This window comes from Aquila chrysaetos, chromosome 10 (genome assembly GCF_900496995.4).
Source record: "Aquila chrysaetos chrysaetos chromosome 10, bAquChr1.4, whole genome shotgun sequence".
In the NCBI taxonomy this organism is placed as follows: domain Eukaryota; kingdom Metazoa; phylum Chordata; class Aves; order Accipitriformes; family Accipitridae; genus Aquila; species Aquila chrysaetos.
In genome coordinates this window covers 37,732,165-37,753,840 of record NC_044013.1, presented here as the reverse complement: position 1 = coordinate 37,753,840, position 21,676 = coordinate 37,732,165, and the positions used below count along the sequence as shown (strand labels likewise).

General features: G+C 51.7%; 1 protein-coding gene across 5 annotated transcripts in view; it reads left to right on the top strand.

Moving 5' to 3' along the window:
- SMG6 (SMG6 nonsense mediated mRNA decay factor) overlaps positions 1 to 21,676 on the top strand; it is a 119,404-nt gene that overhangs the window by 18,879 nt on the left and 78,849 nt on the right. For all 5 annotated transcript variants that reach the window (XM_030028809.2, XM_030028808.2, XM_030028807.2 and 2 more), the window contains exons 9-10: positions 10,877 to 10,938; positions 14,845 to 14,990. In XM_030028809.2, the coding sequence (XP_029884669.1) occupies positions 10,877 to 10,938; positions 14,845 to 14,990 (208 nt within the window). The remainder of the gene's footprint in view (positions 1 to 10,876; positions 10,939 to 14,844; positions 14,991 to 21,676) is intronic.

Below are 21,676 nucleotides of genomic sequence, written 5' to 3'. Positions count from 1 at the left end.
GTCGGTGCAATTTTTTGTCTAGGGGAGCTGTCTCTTGGGCTCTGCATCTGGAGAGGGGTGCTTCTAGGGAGCAGTGGGATAAAACCTCGTGTAAGTCTGGTAGCAGTTTTGTTGGGGGTTTCTTGGCCATTTTGCTCCATCAGCCTGTCATTTGCTTGGACCAGTCACACATGGGAGTGGTAGGGACCTGTGTTCAGAGTTGGGGTTGCCTTGATGTCACTACCTGTGGTCCATAGGAGCGTCTGGTTTGTTAAAAGGCTGTTGTGGTGTGAGCTGGGTGTCTGTGAGCATGGCCCAACTTTGCTCGCGCAAATATACCACAGAGGCACCCCTGTTTCCTGAGAGCAGCTCCCTTAACTCTCAGCTCCTTTCTCACCTTGTAACTCTTTTCCATTACACATGACTAGAAATAAGTGACAAGCAAAAATGGAAATGATATATTGCTATAATGACGGTTGTTCTTCCGTATAGAAGCATGAATAAGAGGCTTCTTGGGGAACTTGTTGTTTCTGGGGTGTCTGCCCCTGAGTCTGCTGTCAGGCTGGTGGGAGCGTTTCTCTGCACTGCCAGCATGGCTGGGGGGGGCGGGTTTCAGGACAGTGAGAGATTGATCTTTGCTCTTCCATGCAGACTCTTACAAATAATCCCTGCTGACCGAAGTACAGGGCTCCCTCATTTGCTACCTACATGACATCAGGTGGGCCAAGCTCTCAGAATGGTCCTTTTTTAGGAGCCTCTGATCTGGAAAATAAATCCAGGTGGCTGGGGCTGTGCCTCTGGTTTAGATGGGCAGCGTGAAAGCACAGGCATGCCTGCGCACCCCCTGCTGCTGGGACAAGACTGCCCAAAAGGGTAACACTGCAGGCTGCACACAATGCCCTGGAAGCCTGTGCTTACTCTTGCATGCTTTCAGGGCTTTTTTACCTAACGCTATATGCCTGTGCAGAGAGTGGAGAGAATGGAAACCACTAGACCAGCAGTGCCTGGAGATGCCCAGCGGGCTTTCTGCTTAAGCCATTTCTCACACCTGTTAAACATCTGAGCCACACCAGAGTAGTGGCGTAGGTGTGTCCCCAAAGGGAGGGGACACACGAGGAAGCATCCCCTTGGTTTTTCGCGGTGCAGGAGCTGGTAGCATGTTATACACAAGATCTTACAGCAAGGCCTTGGGTCAGGGAGCCATTGGTGCCTTGTCACAGGAGGGTGGCTTCTGTTAAGTCAGGAAGTTTGTCTCCTCTACGGTTAGATGCTCTCTAGTATTTGACGTGAGTGATCCCGTCTGTGGTCTGTTGCATTATGGTCTGCCCTCGCTGTCAAGGGAAGGCAGTGCTTCCCCTCCAGCCTGCTGCTTGTTGCTGTATTTGATCCACACCTCTGCAGTGCTGTGAGCCTCTGCTGAGCCTCCCCTGCGGCACAAAAAACGAGCAGAGCAGCTCTCTGGGGCGGGAATGCTAGGCACTAGCAATCAGCTAATAGGCTGCCCTTCCTTATTTCTGTCCTTTATCCACCACCCACGCGAAAAAGCAGCAAGAGATGTTGCATCCTTCATTTTTGTGCCCAAAGCGGGACTTGAGAGGGAGAAACCTGGAGTTCCCTCTGTCCTGCCCAGGCAGCCTCCTTTCCTCACCCACACAAGCTTGCAGGAAGCTGTTGGGTTTGGTTACTCATTTGTGGAGGTCAGGACTAGGTCTGGGGTTTTTTCCTTTGTGTTTAGGAAACAGTTTACAAACTGTTTTGAGCATGGGGGAGCTGGTGGCGTGTGAAAGAGGCTTCTCAGCCTCTTTCCTGCTGGACTTGCATTAATTCTCTGCCCTGCCGCATTTTCTGTAATCTCTTTCTTGGTTGGCAATGTGAGTATTTCTGAGTGCTTTCCCCAGCCTGCAACCCCTCCACCTCCTAATATGACCTCGGTCACCAAACCACTTTGGGGCTTTATTTTTACTCTAGCCGTTTTGTTTCGCATGGTAAGGTTGGTTTCTTTCCCCTAGCAGTGAGAAGACTTCTCTGCGGAGGAAGTAAAAGAGTGCCAGGCTGCAGTTGAAACTGGTTAAACACGAAAACCACACTCCTAGCCTCTCTGGGTTTGAGACGTGACATTCAGCCATGCAGCTTAGCACTGGCTTTTTTTGCCCGCCAGTTGTGCACCCTCCCTGCTTGCACTTAACTTTATTTATAAACCCTGGTTTTTACTTCAAAATGCTGGTAAAAAAACCTTCTTGGCTGAAGTTCCTGCATTAGCAGAAACGCTGTTGCACCTTGCCCAGGCTCGTGATCTTCCGTGGATGCTCAGTCCTGCTCCGCTAAAGCTCCCACAGCTCGGCAGAGCTCGCAGAGCCTGGTTACCGATTTAGCCTGTATGTGTGTGTCGTGTAGAACCCACATGTTGCTTTCCAGTGCAACTTGACCTTTAGTCACTACCCAGAAAGTGAAGACTAAGCTATCGGTAAGAGTTTCCAGAAGTTGGTGTTGATCTTTTTTTTTTTTTTTTTTTTCTTTCCTTTTCCTTTTCTTTTTACACTATGTTGGTGGTTTTATTTAACTGTGAAGAACAAGGCAGGGACTAATGTTACTTGAATGGGAGAGACACCGACATGTTGTTCTTCCGGTAACAGGCATCTGGTGCTAATGTGTGTAGAAGTATCGTGGTGGATCAGAGGTGGGAGCTCTACAAGGACATCAATGAGTTATGCCTGTGTGAGGGGCTCTGCTATATCCCAGTGCTCAGAGAGGCTGTGGTGAGGGGAGCGAGACTTCAAGTTCCAACAAGCTTCTCATACTCTAAAACCAAGTACAATCATCCAGAAACCGCCTTTCCCTGTCAGTCACTCTTTCCTCATTTCCTCTCCTGCTGGTGCTGATCAGCCAGGGATTTGTGTGTAACCAAACCCCCTCCTGCTGCTGCACATTAGTCCTTTCTCGTGGCAGCGGATTTGATGATCCAGGCACTGCAGAGTGGTGTTGGGAGGGAGAGTGCACTTCAGACAAGAATACCGCCAGAATTGGCGGTACTGATAAAGGAAGTAAAATGCCTAATAGCAGGGTTGGGAAATTTCCCAGAGCAGGGTGAAGGCTGTAGACAGTGATTTCTCTTGAGCTTTTTTTTTTTTTTTGTTAGTCTAACCTTGATCTTTGTCTGAAGTTGGCTCAGGACAACTTTTTCTGCTGTGTTGTACACTTTTTGGGATGGGCACCTCATATTCCACAGCCAAACCTCTTAATTCTGCCATGGGGAATGTTTATTTCTCTTCAGTGTTGAATGAGCCATTTCCAGACAGGCTTCATATCCACTGTGGAGGTGGGTATTAGGAAAGAAACTTCCTTCCGGAGGATCAGGGAGTGGAACCTGCTGGAATCTGTGTCATTTCCTCTGTCCTTGGCTCTACTCTTCCTTCCCAGCAGATTTCATTGCTGCGTAATTCAAAGTGGAGAGGGAGATGCCTTCATGCCCTGTGTTACACTGCCCAGGTAGACGCAAAGGCTCCAGAAGTACTCCAGGAATGCAGCAGGGTGGACAACTACCTCCAGGTTGTGGGAGCCTGGGGTACAGGCTGGCTGTGAGTAGATCCCGTTATCCCTGCCGGTGAGCGTGGCTGGGAGAGCGGGAGCTTGAAGATTGCGTGCGATAATGCTGTCATCCTTCTGGAAGGCTCTGCCTCTGCTCAGCCTGTTGTCCAAATGTCTTCTCTGTTGGCCTAACTCCATCCTAAGCCTTTCAGGGTTAGATCTCTTCAGTCTTCACCCTTCTTAATTTCTCGTATTATCGCCTTCCTTCATGCTTTAACCCCACAAATAATCTACTCTGGAGTAGTGAAGAAGGCTGACAACACCCTAAGCTATATTAGCAGGAGATCTCTTATGACCAGAACTCGTCACGCATTTCTCAGTGTCAGTTTTCTATCGCAGGAAGGGGATGCTGTTTACTCCTGGCAAACAGAATGTGTTTGAGTATAAGGTGCTTTTTGTTGGGTGGGGCTGCTTCAGTGCACAGCATGTGGCCTCCCCCTTACCTGCTGGACAAAGAACGGCTCTGCCTGGGTCATCTTGCTTTCAGTGCTTAACCAGATGCAGCCTTGAAGAGCTGAGCTTGTATCCTAAACGACCTGCAGCACCAGAGCCAATTTGTGAAAAGTTTTGTGTTGAAGGTTAACTTGATATCTCAGCTGAGGACTCTGGCATGTTTGCATAGATTCATGGAGTTTATGGCCAGCAGGGACCATTAGATCATCTAGCCTGATCTCCTGTATATCACAGGTCCTTAAATTTCACCCTGCTACTCCTATATGAAGCCAAATAACTTGTGTTTGGCTAAAGCAAAACTTCCAGAAAGACATCCAGTCTTGAGAATCCACCCTTTTCCTGGGGAGTTCGTTCCAGTGATAATTGCACTGGTTCTGAAACACTTACACCTGATTTCCAGAGTGAATGTTTCCAGTTTGTTCTTGTGCTTTGCTATTCTGCGAGTGTAAAGAGCCCTTAAGTACCACGGAGGCACTTCGCACCCTGCAATCAAATCACCTCCTAGTCTTTTTGATACACTAAACAGATTGAGCTGCTTAAGTTTTTTCACTGCAAGATATAATTTCTAGTCTTTGAATCACTTCTATGGCCATTTTTTGGACCCTTTCCAATTTTTCAGCATCCTTTTAAAAATAAGGGCACTAGACCTGGATGCAGTATTTCAGTGTCAGCCTCGCCAGTGCCATATATAGATGTAGATGTGCTGTCCAGTGCCTGCTGTCTGCTTGTGCATCTAAGGGACACGTTAACCCTTTTTACTGGACACTGCATTGGGAACTTTGCCGCTGTAGTCCCTAGAGCCTTTCTGGAGAAGCTGCCTTGGGCACGGTCTCCTGGAGACTTAATTTTACACAATCCCAGATGCATAACATGACATTTGATGCTGGAAAACCCCAGATTTTGAAGCGATTATAATAACCTTGTGTGAATGTGCTGTAGCCGTCGTTACTTACTGCTCCATTCGCCTTTGTGTCACAGGCAGTTTGACAGGAGAATTTGCTTTCAGTTCATTGATTAAAAACGTTGCTAGTAAGTCTCTGCCAACCTCTTTCCATCCAGTTCAGTAAGGGTCCCTGAAGACCACTGCTTTTTAAGAGGTTACTTAATCAGTTTTCAATCTATTTAATGGTAATATTTTTTCAAGAATGTTGCATATTACTAATTTATAGAAACCAAACTTAGATACAGGTTTGGTTGAAAAGGAAATAACATGCATATAAATATTCTCTTCAACCTGTTTTCCTTAAATTGAAAGTTCTACTAGTAAATCCGTTATTAAATAAGGTTAAATGTATTTATAGGTCAGGTGTTTGTTTCGGACCCAGTGAAGTTACCACTGCTTGATTTTTACATTACTAAAGTGCACAATTTTCTTGCTTATGTTTCTCATCTCACCTGCTCCCTGCAGTGATGAAGGGAAAAATCAAAAGCTGATTGGTTTTGCTCGGGGGCTTCCTAAATGCCTTCTCTTCTCTTGCTGGGTTGCTGACATGCAGCTCTTATGGCCACGAGATGTGTCCTGGAGCTGTAGCTGCTGCAGTCCAAAAGATCAGGAAGCTGCAGGAGTGTCTCAAGGTCTCTTTACCTAGAAATGAATTTTGTATGCCTCAAGGCCACAATACATCAGGGTTCCCTCTTTCTTCCATGTCATAGCAAATTGGATTTTACGTTTGTGCAGTGTCTGATGTTAAGTATCAGGATTCTCACTGGAGTTGCTTCTAATGCTACAGAAATTAATCCGTCTCAGGGCAGGACATTGCGCCTGCTAAACAGAAACCTGCACTAGAACACGTGGCAAGAAGAAGCCAAGGCAAGCTCTGTATCCCTTTGTGGTTGCAGGTGGTATCTGAAAAGGAATGATTATGGTAATTAGCCAGGCTGGAATTTGCCCACAGCTCTGTGGGTACCTTGTAAATACTGCAAAAATGCCAGACAATCTTAATAGCCCTTTTGTCTCATCTCCTTTATGTAGGTAGCCATTTGCACAAAACACTTTCCACCAGCACTTTGTTGCAACAGCACCTGTAACAGTAAAAACTTCGTCCTGGTATCTTGCCAGTCAAGCCCGCTACAGCATCTTGGGCTTTTCAGGAAGCTCTGTATCAGTGCTCGGTGTTATTTCAGTGAGATACCGCCATGGAAAACACCAGCCAAAGCTGTGCCTTGCAACTTTGGGATGGTGTGGGATAAAGGCTCAGGCTCATAGTTGTAAGTCCATCTGCAGAGGAGGTAGCAGGCTCACTGCTGCTGTTGGACTGGGTGGTATAAAGCTCTGGAGGAGCTGCCTGCGGAGGAGAGGCATAATCTTAATAGTTAACATGGTATATCTAGCCCTTGAGCTGGAAGTGAGAATATGGCATGGTTTGGGTGCCTGGATGTTATTTCACACAGTTCTCAGCAAGGAAGCTGTGCCTGGAAAAGCCTGGCTGCCCAAGAAACCCTGAAAATATTTGGGATGAGTGTGGTACGTGTTTTGGAGCGGAGCTGTGTGGCTCTGTGGTCTGTATCCCAACCCCTTGTCACTGAGGAGACCCCTAGACTCAGGAGAACGTCCCGCTGTGCTCCAGTCCCTTCCACTCCGGTGGAGGCAGCGCATTTGTTACAGGCAGTTTTGCATCTGGTCTCTTGATTAATGGACTTGTCTTTTGCAGCCTATTTTGACTCTGACACCACTTTCTGCTCCACAGATGCTTTGCTGATGTTGAAGAAAGTTTGCCTCACTTGATAAAGACCAGATCCTGAAATTTACTTCCAAACCTGAAGTAACAATTTTTAACTTGAAATGCTTTTTCCCCAGGAGTCACTGCTCCAGAATCCTTCCCTTATTTGGTGCCTCCTTCACAGCTGGGACTGATGCTCAGGTGCCAAAGCTCTGTGGACTCCTTGCCGTGAGCCAGATGGGTCCGCACTGGGTTCGAGCGCAGCAGCTCTGCTTCCCAGCCTGGATCGTGGCACTCCTTTTCCTGTGCAGCCTGGTGGCATTTCCAGTGTTTCTGTGCTGGGGTGGGAGACACCGTTTTCAACCCTTTTTGGTCAGTGCATGGTCTCTTGAGGTTGGTTCTTGCTTTATTCTTTTCTGGCTCAAGACATGACAAACCTTTCCTGAAGCTGTCTGACTGCCTCTGTTCTGTGTGTTGTCAGGACGTACTCTTCATGGCCTCTCGGTGATTTGAGCTGGCTGTTCCAGGACCGTTGCTATCTCTGCACTTAGTTGCTCCACGAGAAGTTGTTAGTCACTGTTGATTTCTTCCATGGTAACAAATCCAGTTTGGTTGGCGGTGCGGTGTGTGAATGCTCCCCAAGCAGCAGTGGGCTGCTTCCTCTGGTGAGGTTGCCTCTTCCCAGGTGGATTTAGTCTGTCTGCACATGCTGACTCATGACAGCCGAAACAGCTGTTTTCAGCTTCAGGCACTACTGTGTGCAGGGACCCCTTCTTCTTCTTGACAGCTGGTTTGTTTTTATAACTAATGCCTTCACTATACGCTCATAACTTCCATATCTGTGATGCCCGCTTTTCAACTAGAAGGGCCAAAATCAATTTTTCGACATAGTTTTGTTGTTGTATAAGCCTTACTTGGTGTGCTCTTCCCAAGCGACCAACTGGGACCAGCCAGATTTGCTTCCCTGTCCCAAGGAGCAAAGCTGTCTGCAAAGGGCAGCGATGTTAGCGTGCAGGGAGCCCCGTCTTCCCCTGGCATCCTGACACTGGTACAAGGACCATTTTCAGGAAACCTTTGGAGGTGGCCACCCTTGGACTGCACAGCGAGTGAGATGAAGGCAAGGAGTTGTTGCAGGTCTCATGCTAGCACCATCAGGGTAGCGAGCGTGCTAGCAGGGCTTTGGGGAAGTGTTCTTCGCCATGTGAATGCAGAACAGCAGGTGACGGTGGAAGTCACTGTTTCCCTCTCTCTGTGAGAAGCGGCGCTTGATGGGAGGAGCAGGGAGGGCTCTCAGAGACTGAGGGACAGGTGAGTCACTAGAGAGAGTCATTCAGAGAAAAGCCCAGTCAAAGCAGCCCATGGCCTTAGTGTGAACTTGGAGATGAAAGGTCCAAAGTTAAGTGATGAGCTCATCAAAACCTTGAGGCTGTGGGAGAAAAAAGTGATGAAAAAAGTGTGAGAGGTGCCTGCTTGAGATGCCACAGTGCTGGGGCACACACGTCTCTGCCTGGGCTTGCTGGGTTCGTGCTTAAGTTGGCAAGAGGTATGAAACATGCTTCTTTCCTAGAGGCAGGTAACCGGCTTCCTTTTAAAAAACATATATATGCGCATATCTGCGTCCCAGTTCAGCACTGGTTCCAGTGGAGCGTGACTGGTTAGTCCTTGGGATTGCAAGTGAAAAGGCTGAGTGTGAAACTTGCTCTGAGAAGATGGGGGTGAAGCTGAGGTCCTGGTGAGCCCTCAGAGCTGGGCGTCTCTGTGGGAACATTCTGGGCACGTCCCTGCTGGGCGCAGGCGTCACTTTCCATTCAAGGTGGGGAGTTTTGGTACTCCCCTGCTGCCAGTAAAGTGGTGCGGGGATTGCAGGGTGAGCGCTCCCAGGGCTGTAGGTGAATGTGGGCCTTGGAGAAAAACTTCGGCCCCATTTTCTTCTTTCCCCCACGTGCAGCCTGCCGATCAGCATTGCAACAGGCTTTCCGGTAGAGGTGGGTCACGCCATGAGCTCCTGCTCTTTTCCATACCCTCCATCAAAGAATGTAGAGCCTGGACCCCCTCCTCCAGCTCTTGCAGGCAGCACGTGGGCTTGCTGTGTGCAGAGCACTGTCCACTGCCCCACCAAGGCTATTGCACCTGAGCTAGGGGCTCAGACTTGTTAGGCTGTGTCTCTGTCAGGGTATGTGATTGCAGCCGGAGCCACAGAGCTGGTCACAAACCAGCTTTCTACCTCCACAAGCTGTTGTCTGGAAAAAAGTACGTGTTAAAGGTTTCAAGCTCTGAGCTGCCTTGGTGTCCTGAGGAGGTTGGTGGAGAAGCAGCTATGTCCAAGCTTCACTGGCAGAGTGAATAAGGGCTTTGCTGTGCTGTCTCAGTACTCCCCAGTCTCTTCTGGGTTTCATCTGCAGAGTTAATAAAATGGTGGCAAATAAAGTCGAGTTCCAGTGGAAAGGGCTCTTTAGGGCAGCAGTAAAATAGTGAGTAAGCAAGAACCCCTTGCTGCGGGGGCCAGTTTAATTGGTCTGGCTTGTTTTATGAGACAGGTTTTATGTTTAAACTCGCACATGGCCCAGGAGCGACTCTGCAGCAGGGCATCATTCTCCTGCATGGGTCCTCTGGGAATGCAGCCCAGGTTAATTACACCTAACTGAGCAATCGCACCTCGCGGAGCAGCTGGCATAAGTCATGGCGTGAGCCGAGGGGTTCAGCAAATGAGGGTGGGAGGTAGCGCCAGAGCTAGGACTGCCTGTGATAATTGTCCCCTGCAGCTAGGCCTGGCGGGGAGCTCGGTGCTGCCGGGGGCCACCGGTCGGTGCCCATCTTGCACCCTCTCACGTGTGCCTGGCTCTTGGCCGGACATTGCCACAGCCCTGCCTGGTAATCTCATCCTCTCTCTGTGCCTCTGATTTCCCACTGTAAATGGAAGTGGTGTCACTGACCTCTACAGAGGAGTTCAAGATAGAAGAATCTTGCGCGAATGGGAGCAGAGCGGTGGTGCTCTGGGTTGGTCCTGGTCAGCATCTCCCCGCGCGGTGCTCGGAGCCTGGCTTTTTTCACTGCACTGAGGCTATGCAGGCGCGCGGGTGTGAGAGGAAAGCCTCTTGCTGTGGAGAAGGTAAAAGCAAGGCCAGTCCACTCCTAGTGTGACACAGCCGTCTCCAGAGCCGGGCAGAGTGACTACTTGCCCACCCACAGCCTTCTTCAAAGCCGTTTGAATAAGGACTGGAAAGCCCAGAGCTCTGCTGAGCTAGCAGAGGCGGCTTAGAGCAGTAGTAAGTAATTATTCAAGTCAGGTTTTGGTGTTACTGGACCTAAGCAGGGCAGGAAGCTGCCTTCATGCCATGTGCTACAGCCAGCTCCCCCTGTTTCCCCTTAGCTCCATGGTGCCCTGGTAGTTCAATAGCAGCACTGCTGCTCTGCGCAGGGTTTCAGAGGCTCTTCTGATACATCTGAACACTGTCTCCCTCTCTGGAATTGCTTAAGGCTGGAATTAAATGAAGGGGTGCAGCATCACCCCAATGCCTTCTTGCTTCTGAAAGCTGCTCCTGGCAGGGCACAAACAAGCGCTGCTAGCTTTGCCGCTGAACTCGCAGCGTTGGCTTCTCCGGAGAAGAGCATTGGTGAGGGCGTCGCGCTCCCTCTCCGCACTGACCAGATGCTGCTCAGCCTCTGCTGCAGTTGCGGAGCGCCGAACAAGTTGCTTCTGTTGGTTGTTTATTTTTTTTTCTTTTTTGTTTCCCATTGGTGGGAAACGTTAGTGGGAAAGGCTGTCTTCGGGGATTCTTTTTGCATAACCCCTTAGGCTGCCTTGTGCTTCGATCTTACGGGGCGCAGAGGAGGAGTCCTCCAGCCGAGAGCTGCCGTGCAGGCAGCCGTGGCTCCCCGGGGTGCTGGCACCCCGGGGCCGGTGCCCAGCGGGCGGGTGGCCCTGCGAGGGAGCGCAGGACCCGGCAGAGGGTGCTGTGTCTCCACCGCCTCTCCCCGCTCCAGCTCCAGCTGTTTGGCACTTGCCCGTGCCTGTGTGCATGATGTTTGTAAGAGTTCGGGCATGTCCATTTGGTTCCCATCTCTAGTGCCACCCCCAGCATCCAGGCCAGGTTCTTCTGTCACTGGGGACATTCTTAATTCACAGGAAATCGGAGAGAGTTTAATTGTTTTCTCCTCTCTCTTTTTTTTTTTTTTTTTTTTTTTTTTTTCCCATGCAGCTGAACAAAAGGTTCATCCTCAGTTTTCTCCATGCCCATGGGAAGCTGTTTACCAGGATTGGGTAAGTGTGCAGGATGTTTATTTTATTTTCCTACATTACAAGTCTTTTTGGAATTTAATATTGTTAGCAACTAAGCTGTGTTTGGAGCTGAGGGCACAGGGTGTGAATTCTTGCAGGCCTAGCCTCCTGGTTCTTATTCTCCTTACCCGCCCTCTGATCCACACTGGTTATTGTTTGGGCTTTTTCTTTCCCCACCTCAAGGCCCGGTCCTGCCCGTGCACTGGGACCCTCTGGCAGAGGCTGAGCTCTGATGGCTGATACGCACGCAGGAGGGACTAGAAGCTGTTTTCTCTCTCTCCCGTCACCTAACCATGCTCCCTCCTCTTTAATTTCTGGTTTTACGCCCTCTCTTCCATCCCTTCCCCCTCTCAGCCAGTGGAGAGGTGGCTCTGGGGGGCTCTCAGTGGCTGCTGCCTGTGAGGAGCACAAAGCCATCAAGGCAGAACCATGCGGTGGCTGCAAGCCGCCGTCCGGAGCATGTCAAGACAAGCCTTGCCCTTCATCTTCTCGCTGCCATTTCAGTGAAAGCCTCATAGCTGAGAGCTGCCCTGGCTGTGGGAACTGGTTTATACAAAGTGCCCTTGGCAATGTCTGTCAGAAACTGGTTTCAAGTAATTGAACAGCTACCGCTGAAGCAAAGCAAGCCTGATTCAGGTCTGGGCTGAGATTCCAGCCTGGGGGACACCCTTACAACCCAAAGAGCGGAACTCACACTCGCAGCCAATGGGTTTCCCATGGAGCTGTCCCTGCTCCGGGTCCGGCCTGGCCCTTGCTGTCAAGTGATGGGGCGGCTGTATGGGGGCGGCTGTTGTGGAGGGACTTCGTGTGGGTCCAGACAGTCTCTGGCAACGGTGGTCTCTGCTTGAGCTTGCCAGTGCCTCGTAACCAGATGTAGTCTCAGGAGCTCTGTTGGCTCCTTCAATCTCTTGTGGAGCTGTTGGCTACAAGTTACAGGGCTGAGAGACCTCTTCCAGGCCACTTAGGTAAAGGTAGTGTGGATGCAAAGCGGCATTTTGTCCCTACTGTTGTTTTTTTGACTCAGATGTGCAGTTCCCTGCCTCTGGGCCCGTCCATTTTCCTTCCTGGAGTGAGGAAGCACAGCAGTGCAGGACATAGCAGTGCAGGACCCAGCACTGATCCTGCCACGCAGCCTGAAACCTCGGTGCTTGCTCCATCCAGCGCACTTTCTGGGGTGGCCAGTCAGGAGTGGCACGTGCTTGACTTTGGACCCTTCATAAAGCAATGGGAAGTAGGAGCTGTGCTGACCAATTTGTTGGAGATCCTAGTGTCTGAGGACGAGGGGGAGAGCAATCTGCTAGCTGCCGGTGCTGTTGATCTCTCCTTGAGTCACAAGGCACTGATTATCTGCTTGCGGGTAGCAGGCTGGCCTGCAGTGAGGAGGCAGAACTGGTTGTCCTCCTGCCCACAGAAAAAGAGGAGAAAAGCTGCAAGAGCCCACGAAAGGTTTGGTAACTGCAGCGTGTCTGTGACGGAGGGCAGAGCATCCGGGGAGCTGCTGGTCCTCGGCTCTGTGGGGCCGTGTTCGCGGCCGAGCTCTGGCTGGATGCATGCCAGCAGGGGGATTAATGGGGATGTTGCAGAGAATTCTTGCACATTTGGCTCCTGAGACTTTTGTGAAATTAAGATGCAGTATTTGAGGCGGTTGCTTCCCAGGGCAGTCATTTAGAAAACCCAAGTATGTTTAATGGTAGACTACCCCCTGAAGTACTTAGAAGGGAACTAGAAAGTAATACTATGACACAGGAAGAGAAAACCATCCAGCCCTGCTAAACAGCTTCTGCGCTTAAAATAGGTAAAAGGTGAGGAATAGTTGAGTCCTCTTTGGGCAGGATCTTCAGTGATTTATCTGTAAAAGGTACAGAGGAGATGATGTTGCCCTAATTGGACTCTTTTGCTCCTAAAACCACAGGTAAGCAATTTATTAAAAGCTTCCGCTCTGCTCCTGACCTGCTGGTTCTGAGCTCAGTGGGGTTACTGCATGCCGTTCCAGATGTGCTGTGGTATCAAAGCACAGCTGGTGGGGCTGAGGAAGCCCTCACTCCTTGTTACTCCATGGCAATAATCTTCATCGCCTCACTAACAATGCATCCTGCAAAGGGCTCCTCCATCCCCAGTGTCCTATCTGCCCTAGGAGGATGTTGCTGGTCCGAGATTTCTCAAAATTAGGAAGTCTTTAGAAGCAATTAGTTTGCTCTAATTCCCTGGCTGCGCCCCAAATCCAGGGAAGTTGCCTCTTCCAGGGGGAGCAGTGCTTTTGTATTGGCGGAGCTGCTCCGTTCTACACAGCTATAAAGTACAAGGGGTCTGTTTGTTACAGCCCATGTTTGTGGGAAGGTAATAGAGACTTTGAACTGTTCCAGCAAACAGTGCCCGGGGAGAGGGTACCCCTGCTGCTAGGCAGAACTGGTTGTTGAAAGGCATCTGTGAAATATGGTTAAGAAGAAAGCCATTTCTGGCTTTAAAAATAGAGCCTATTACTGTCTTGAAAGTCTGTTGGGGAAGCCCAGCAGAATTGCCCATGTGGGTTACCAGAAGTGGCTTGCTAATCCAGCCTGTAGCGTGCTGATATCACAAGATCTGAATCTCTCAGGGGAAGATAGAGGAAATTGCTATGGAGGCCCCTGAGGTTGCCTGCCCTGGCTCCAGATGCCTTACCCACTGTGGATTTTGGCTCCCTCACTCCCATGTGGGCACACTAGTACAATGTCACTGATAACTGGAGCGGACACTTGCTGCGAGACAGATAGTCATTCTTGCTGGGTCTAGCTGTGGCTTTTTCTAGTGTAGGAGCAAGAAGTAACACAGCAAGCTCAGCATAAGAGGCAATAGAACAGGAGGACCTTCCCTTCCTCTCTAGTAGTTTCCAAGGTTTTTGGCAGCTTCTTGGTTATAAAATTGTCTTCACGGGATACCAGGTGAGGACCCTCTTTGGTAGGGCTGTTATGGGCAACCATGTCTCAGTCATTGTCGTGAATCGACTGTGCTCTTCTTTGCAATCAGTTCAGTTTTTGACCCCGCTTCAGCTGGGAGTTCGCTGAGGATCCAACAGCTCTGATAAGTAACCTCAGCTAATTCCCTTAGAGATGCCAGATGAAGAGTAGGATAAATGTGTCAGATTTCCGTGGGCGCTTGTGAGCGGTGTTGAAAGCACACCCCATCCCCGGCCGTGGCACTGCAGCCGCTGGCTGCTGTGTCCTGATGAGTGACAGCAGCGCTGTGTGCCGCAGGGACCAGCTCCAGCTTTGACGTTTCCAGCAGCTAGATGAGGCCAGTCGTTAGTCTGCAAGTCCCTGCCCTGTGGGGCTCTAAGTGATGAAGTTTAGGGGCTCAATCACAGTGCTGGGGAGTGTGTAGCCTGGGGGGACGGGGCTCGGTGCCATGGGATCCGATCCTGCAGCGAGGAGTCCAGGGACAGGCACCGTTCTTCTGGAGGAAACACGCTCTGGCCAACGTTCAATGCACTGGAATTGCCACATCCGCAATGTGGCACCAGTGTGTGCAGTTTGCTGCAGCCTGGGTTTCTCGGGAGTCCCATGGGCTGCTCCTGGTCCAAGTGAGCTGCTGGCCTCTTGGCACCCCTCCCAGATTGGTAGAAGTCAGTAGAAAAAAATGGTTGGTCAGAAATGACTCATAAAGGCCGTGTTTTCCTGCCAAAGGAATGCTGCCTGTCGGTCACAGAGCAATCCCTCACTACCCTCTCTAAGGAAGGCTTTCAGCTGCCTCTGTTGCAGCCTGCACCTTCATTCCCCACGGCTCCTGGATGGGAGACAGCACCCCGGGGGTCCCCCTTGCCCAGGAGACGTGACACTGAGCGAGCTGTGCCGACTGACCGCCCTGCACCCCGGGGCATAGCCTGCGCTCTACAGACTCTCTCTCTGTCTGCAGGATGGAGACTTTCCCTGCGGTGGCCGAGGAGGTCCTGAGGGAGTTCCAGGTCCTGCTGCAGCACAGCCCCCCTCCCATCGGAAGCACCCGCATGCTCCAGCTTGTGGCAATCAACATGTTTGCAGTGTACAACTCCCAGCCCAAAGGTACCACCTGCTGCTTTAGGGGAACTGGGCTGGGGATCAGCTGCTCTTTGTACGGCCAAGTTGCTCATGCGGAGAAGGTGGGGGGGGACTCACCAGCTGAAGATCGATGGGGAAGCGGAGCAGTGGTTGGATGCCTGGGGGTTGTCGGCATGCGTAGGGACAACAAAGGGACCTTGGCTGGGCCTCGGTGGAGCTGGTTGAGGTGTCTGAGGAGTGAGGAGGCATCGCATCTCCCTGGAGCCTGAGTCATCAAGCACGGAGGGAAGGCACTGCTTTATGGCTCTGCCTTCCCATCGCTTGGCCTGGGCCCTGCTCAGTGCCTGTGCTGGCACCAGAAGGGCTCAGAGGATCTCGGCGGCCTTGGCTGTTGGGAGAATGGCAGTGCCTGTGACTGCTTGTGTCTGTGCAGGTGGCTGGGTGATGTGATGCTGTTCTCTGAAAGGCCAGGCTGGAGGCTATGCCCTGTATTAAGCCACCTAGAGAACAAAGCAGATCTAGTATTACTCATCCTCCTCCACCCACCCAGGAGGCTGTATGTAGTCTCTACCATTGCCGAGTTTAATGTCTTGGTCAGCAGAGATGCCACCAAACCAGAGTCTCTTCCACTGATTTTGAAATGGTGTTTCCAGGGAACGTGTTTTTCCCTGTGGCCCCCCAACACGCACGCAGTGGCAGGTATCCAGGTCTGCCTGAGCCACGTGTTTGGGAACAGGGATGGGGCTGCGCTTCCTGAGTGGGAGGAAGTGGCGTTTCTCATGCCGATGGCTTGGGATTTAGATCGCAAAGATGGAGGACTCCAGCTGATGGATTTCAGTTAAAGCCACCATGTGGGCGATCAGGCTAAGCCCCAAGGAGCTGCTGCTGGAAGATTTCTCCCTCGTGAGCCAGTTGGCCACTTGTCAGACTGGTGGTTAGTGGCCAAGGTCAGCTGATGGAGCGAACCGGCATCGGCCGGAGGGCTGGGAAGTGGCTCCTGTGCGCTGTGCCTGCTGCCGAGCCAGCCGCCAAGCCAGCCTCGCAGGCACCTTCCTGTCCTGGGGGAAGCCCTGGGGGAGCTGTCAGTCCTTGTGGCGAGGCAGCCTTGCCCTCCCGCCTGCTAGATGCCAACCAGCGACAGTGTGTTTATCTTTGCGCTGCAAAGTACTTTACAATTATGACCAAATGCCTCTGCACGGCCCCCCCGGTAGGTATATTAATAGCAGTGTCTGTGCTGCAGACAGGAGCGGGTGGTAAAGAGAGGAAGAGATTTGTCTGGCCTATACAGCAAGCCCCTGTGGCAGAGCTGGAAGCGATCCCAGCTCTCAGACCACTGGACTCTGCTCTTCCATCCGTAGCCGAGTTGTGGATGTGTGTGAGTGACAGAAAGGGAGCACTTTTTATCTCATGTGAAAAATAAGTATTCTCAGAGTTTTCTGCCTCCTGTGTGGGTAGCTGCCAGCTGCTCCCAGCTTTCGGATCTCTGGAGAAAGCGAACCCATTCCTGCTGGGGACTGCAAGCTGTGCGCAGAGCAGGTGGCAGTGTTCATGAAATGCCCGCAGGTCGGATGGCACTGTGGCTGCCATCTGATGCCTAGCACCCTTCAGGGATTTCCCTGAGGGCTCCTTGCTCTGGTGACCCTAAAGTACCACTGAGAATATTGTTGGCAAAGTAAATCCTGTTGTCAGCGCAAATGCCCTGGTGGTCTCTGAGTGCTCGTGTGCTGAGTGCTGGCACAACCCCGGTTGGGCTCGGTGCCGACACTGTGATATTGAGAAGAGCTGGGTGCAGAAGGAAAAAAAAAAAAAAAAAAAAACCAAAAAAAGCAAAGGGCCTGCAGTTTAAAAGGCAAGCAAGAGTCTTTGCTGAATTATTACCAAGTGCCCAGCACGGAGCGAGGGTGTTGGCTCATTCCCCGGCATGTGGGTTGCTGTGGGCAGAGGACTGGCTGGAGCGTACGGCAGAAACGGCTGTCGGGAAGGTGCGGATTTCCATTTCCCAGCACATGAGTCACCTCGCTGGGTTGCCGTAGCATGGGCAGCGGCAGGAGTGGGTGTGCGGGGACCGGTCTGCCCCTGTGGGCGTGTGGGAGGCTGGGGGAGCGCAGGGAACAGTCCCACCCTGCCTGCATCCCAATTGCCAGGAAGCGTTACTGGGGAGCTGCGAGCCGGGCTTGCCGTAGTTAGAGCTTGGCTGCGTCAGCTCTGTAGAGCTGGATCTAACTTTGCAGTTGGACCGAACGACCTCCAGAGATCTCCTCCTACTGAAATCCTTCTGCAAATCTGGGATCAGAGCGTGTCTGTGTCCTTCCCATCACATGGGCCTGTCTGACCTTCAGCTGCGAGCTCTCAGTAGCAGGAGGAGATCTGTGGGTTTGGGGCCGGGGAGGGAGGTCTGTCTGAGAGCCTCTTTTCCCTGCTGTCCAAGGGTAGTTCTCTCTGGGGATAGCTGTTCCCTCCCTCCCCTGCCGTGTATTTCCAGGTCTCTGGAGCCCCAGCTACTCCTGACAAACTTGTAAAATTGCTTGCTTGCCCCATGTCTGGTGTTTAATGAATCCCTTGTGCTGGGCTCCCGTGGTGCGAGCAGTTGTGGGGCAGTGTCACTGGCAAAACAGTCTCGATGTGGGGAATTTTTACACAGTTTAATACCCATAAACACAAACTTTGAATCACAGATTCAGGTATTGAGCAAAAGGAAACATTAACAATCAAATGCTTAAATAAACACCTTTCCTCCCTCTTCCTCCGGCTTGCACCAAACACCTATCCTGCCTCATCTAAGCCTCAGCTTCCCCTGTTTTCATTGCAGATTATGCCCGGTCTCTCCCATTCCTTCAGTAAGGCAACAGGCAGTACAGCACTCGTGTGTAATGGTTTATATCTGCTGCTCTTTGCTTTTTACTCATTTTCTTTTGCTGTGGTGTGGGTTGGCCATGGTCCCTCTGGGGTGTCCCTGCCCCAGCGTGTGTCCCCCATATGGCAGTTGTGATGTGTCCTCCTGCACATCTCTGGCTCCTAGCGGCTGCCACTCTTTTTTTAAATCAATCTGTGCGAGGTCACCATGTGCTCTTCTGACAGGCTGACTTTTTGGGGTGCAGTGGAGTGTTTAAACTGGTTTCAGAGCCAGCCAGCTGTGAGTGGCACGTGGCGTTTCACAGCCTCCTCCCACGCAGGTCGCTGCTGCGGCCCCCAGCTACCCAGGCTCTGCAGCGTGTGCCCAAGGCAGGGCTCGGGTGAGTGCAGGCAGAGTCTGCTGTCTGTGCCTGGTGTGGGCAGAGAGCCCCACGGTCTGTGCCCGGTGCGGGCAGCTGAGCTGTGCTTGTCCCCCAGGGGCAGCACCAGGCGCGTCGGAGCTGGTCTCAGCTGCCTGTGCAGCCGGGCAGCACTGGGAAGACCCTGGGAGATGGATTGGGTCTGTTGTTTTCTCTGACAGAGGAAGCCAAAGAATTCCCACATGAAGTGCTTCCCCCGCTGTTCGGCATCGAACGGCTTATTCCTCCGAGTGAGCCACTCTCCCCATTGCCCAGGGAGGCGTGCAGCCAGCAAGGGTGCCTCTGACCTACTGGCTGCCTCCTTTCAGGAGCATTCAAGGTGTGAAAAAGCTTCTTACGCACCTCAAACGCATGGAACAAGGAGGGCCCACCCAGGGGAGGGAGGCAGAGAGGGGCGGGCACTCTACATGGCAGAGACGTGCAGTTACTGGAGCTTTCCACCACGGGATGTAGGTGACTACCAACATTTTGGGCCATCCTGGGCTCCGGCTGAGGCGGGACCTTTGTGGGGTGGCCTGTTTAACAGTTTGGTAGCCATCTGCACAACCAACTTACAGAAAACCTTGGATCCCTTTATCCCAACCACAAACACTCCAAGAATTTTAATTTTTTTTTAATTCTGTAATTTGGGGAAATAAAACTCTGGTTTCTGAAAAGACTAATTGAAGCCGTGCTTGCGGCAGGGGCATCTCGGTGAGGGGAGAGAGAGAGAAACCCCCTCCCAGCCCATCTGTGCCCAATTTACTCCGATCTGGCCTCTCTGAGGCTTTTTTTCTTTCTCTCTCTCTTTAATAATTTGTTTTATAATTCCTGGAATCAAACCCATCTCAGACACACTGTTTTATTTTACTGTATTATTGGATTATACTTCCTATAAATCACTGGATGTTATTCATAGGCCACCACCAGAATAACTTCCCCTCTCCCCCCCCCGATGGCCCCGCATTCCAAACAAGCGCGCCCCAAAGTGGGGGTGCAGCAGCGCGGGGCACCCTAGAGACACTTCCCGGAAATCCCAGCAAATTTGCCTGGCTGCGGGTGTGAAGCATCAGGCTGCAGCACCTGGATGCCTTCTGGCACTCTCGGGCCGGTCGCGTTGTGCCGTGTGGAGGTTGTTAGGAGGTCGGGCTTAGGTGGAAGTGGAGAGGGGAGGGGGCTGCCATATGTGCATCCTCAGCACATGTAGGGAATGAAGTTGCATCCCCCGGGGCTGAGCAGAGTCGGGGCACAGAGGCACGGGGAGGTTCTGGCCAAGTGTGCGGCTTTAGCTGAGGATTGGGAAAGTGGCTTGCGTTTCAACCAGAGGAGAGTTACGGCAGGGCAGGGTGACCAGGCTGTAAGGTGGCTGCTCTGCCAGGGCCAACGGATGAGGAGGAAGACCTGCTATTTCAGCGGCGGTCCCACTAACAAAAGCGCGTGTGGGGTGGGAGGAGGGTTCAAGAAGGCAGTCAGTGTGGCAGGGTCAGGCTGGGCTTTGGTTCGCAGCCCTCCCGGATCTGTCTTCTCGAGTGGAACGTGGTTGGGTTTTCTGTGCGAGACAGAGTTGGCTGGGAAACCTTGAAGGCTCATGCAGAAAGGGAGGATTTGCATCCCACTCCCTGCAGCAAATTCAGAGCAGCGTCTGTCCCCTTTGTGCTGCCACACCAGTGTCCTCAGAGCAGTGTAGAGCAGGTCAATACTGCGCAGGCCGCTGGGTGTAGAGGTACTCTGCCTGGCTCAGAGAGAACTGCTCTTACACAGCGAGTGTCCACTAACTACAGCCTTTGCAAGGGTTTGCTAATGTGCACAGTCCTGCTTGCTCCTTGGAGGCCTGCACCAGCTTCCTGAGATGTCAATCTTGCCCACGTCTTCTTGACAGACACGACAAAGGATCCATAGGTTAGTGCAAATCAACTGCAATGTCTAAGCAGGTACAGGACTTCCCCTTTTGCATGTGTATTCAGCACCCCAGCTTGGCTGGAGAGCATGCATTGTACCCAAAGGACCCCCTGAAATCAGCCTGTGCTTTTGTAACCAGCAGCCTGCTCTGCTGCCATCCTGCCACTGTGCACGGCCCTGTGCTGGATGGAGCGTGTTTCGCTTTGCTGACCACAGCTGCTCTGGCTTGCAAAGCTAAAGTGTGAACCCTTAAAATATCCCCAGAGATGCTGCAGAGGTTGGTGGTGTCTGCCCTCAGCAGAACCTCAGCTCTGACCATCTCCACGGTTCTTGCTTGGTTTCTGATGCTCGGACCCAGCTTTGCTGAAAGAGCTAACTGCAGCATCAGAAAAAAGACTTCAGAGAAGCAGGTACCACTCTTCTGCTGCAGCCACATCTCAGTGGCTTCTCATGAAGCTCTAACCACATGTTGCATATTGGAGCAGACAAAAGGTGCTGGGAGTCGAACGCAAGGGGGTTCAGTGCATTTGACTGAGTTTAAAAATAAAGCAGTGCTGTGGACTGCTGCCTTGGTTTGGTGGAGTTTTAAAATTAGGCACAAACCAAAACTTAATAAACCTCAGGCTGTAGATAGCAGAAGCAGCAACTTGATCTTCCCCTGTCTGGGGAGCAGAACCAAGTCCTTTTCTCCTAATTCCCCTCTTTGTGTGGTAAATATGTGCTTCACCAGCGTCCAGCTGGCACCTTCGAGCAGGCAGCTCTGTGGGCTATGACAGCTTTGGGCATAACACCTGGGAGGTCGATGAATATGTTGTATTGCAGGGCTGTGTCTTGGGGAGGCTGATTATCTGCAGTCCTGTGCCCTGTTGAGAGCAGAGCTAGAGGTCTCTCCACCTGCCCAGGGGACTCGGTTTTGTAACGCAAACACAGCTCACTTGATACAAGGAGGACTGAGTTGAGCAGTTGCGTAACTGGCTTTATCTGGGGTGCTAGGGTCTTCAGTCCACACTTGCTATATGACGACCGAAGTGTCTATACTGAGATCACCAGCTTGCACCTGGCAGTCACTGTGTGCTGTTTCTCTGTGAGACTGGGTAGTGCTGTCTTTAGCAAGGTGGTGTTAAGACATAACACTTCCCAAGGCCTTAAGTTTGGAGGAAATAGGCATTAAATTCATCCTTCCCCTCCCTTCATGTTGCTGCTCTTATTCGCTTCAGGTTTGAGTTGTAATCGGGAGAGGAAACCCAGAGGATGGCTGGCTGGGACTGATGTCCATCCTTCCCCATGCTGCCTGGCTTGCACAGAGGCTCTAGAGCGAGCGGGTGCTGAGATGTCACTGCCTGGGCAAAGGCTTTTTATACTTAACCCGTTGTCGAGTGATGTCTGCTACTCGCTGTGTCCAGGCACAGTCCAGACCTTGGCCGTGTAAGCAGGACGAAGGGTTGGAATGGCACAGGGGGCAATACCCTCATTGCTCATCTTGGGAGCTGTGTGGCTTCCTGTGTTGAGCTGCTTGCTCATGTTGAGCGTCCTGAGGGACACGTACGTGTCCGGAGGTGG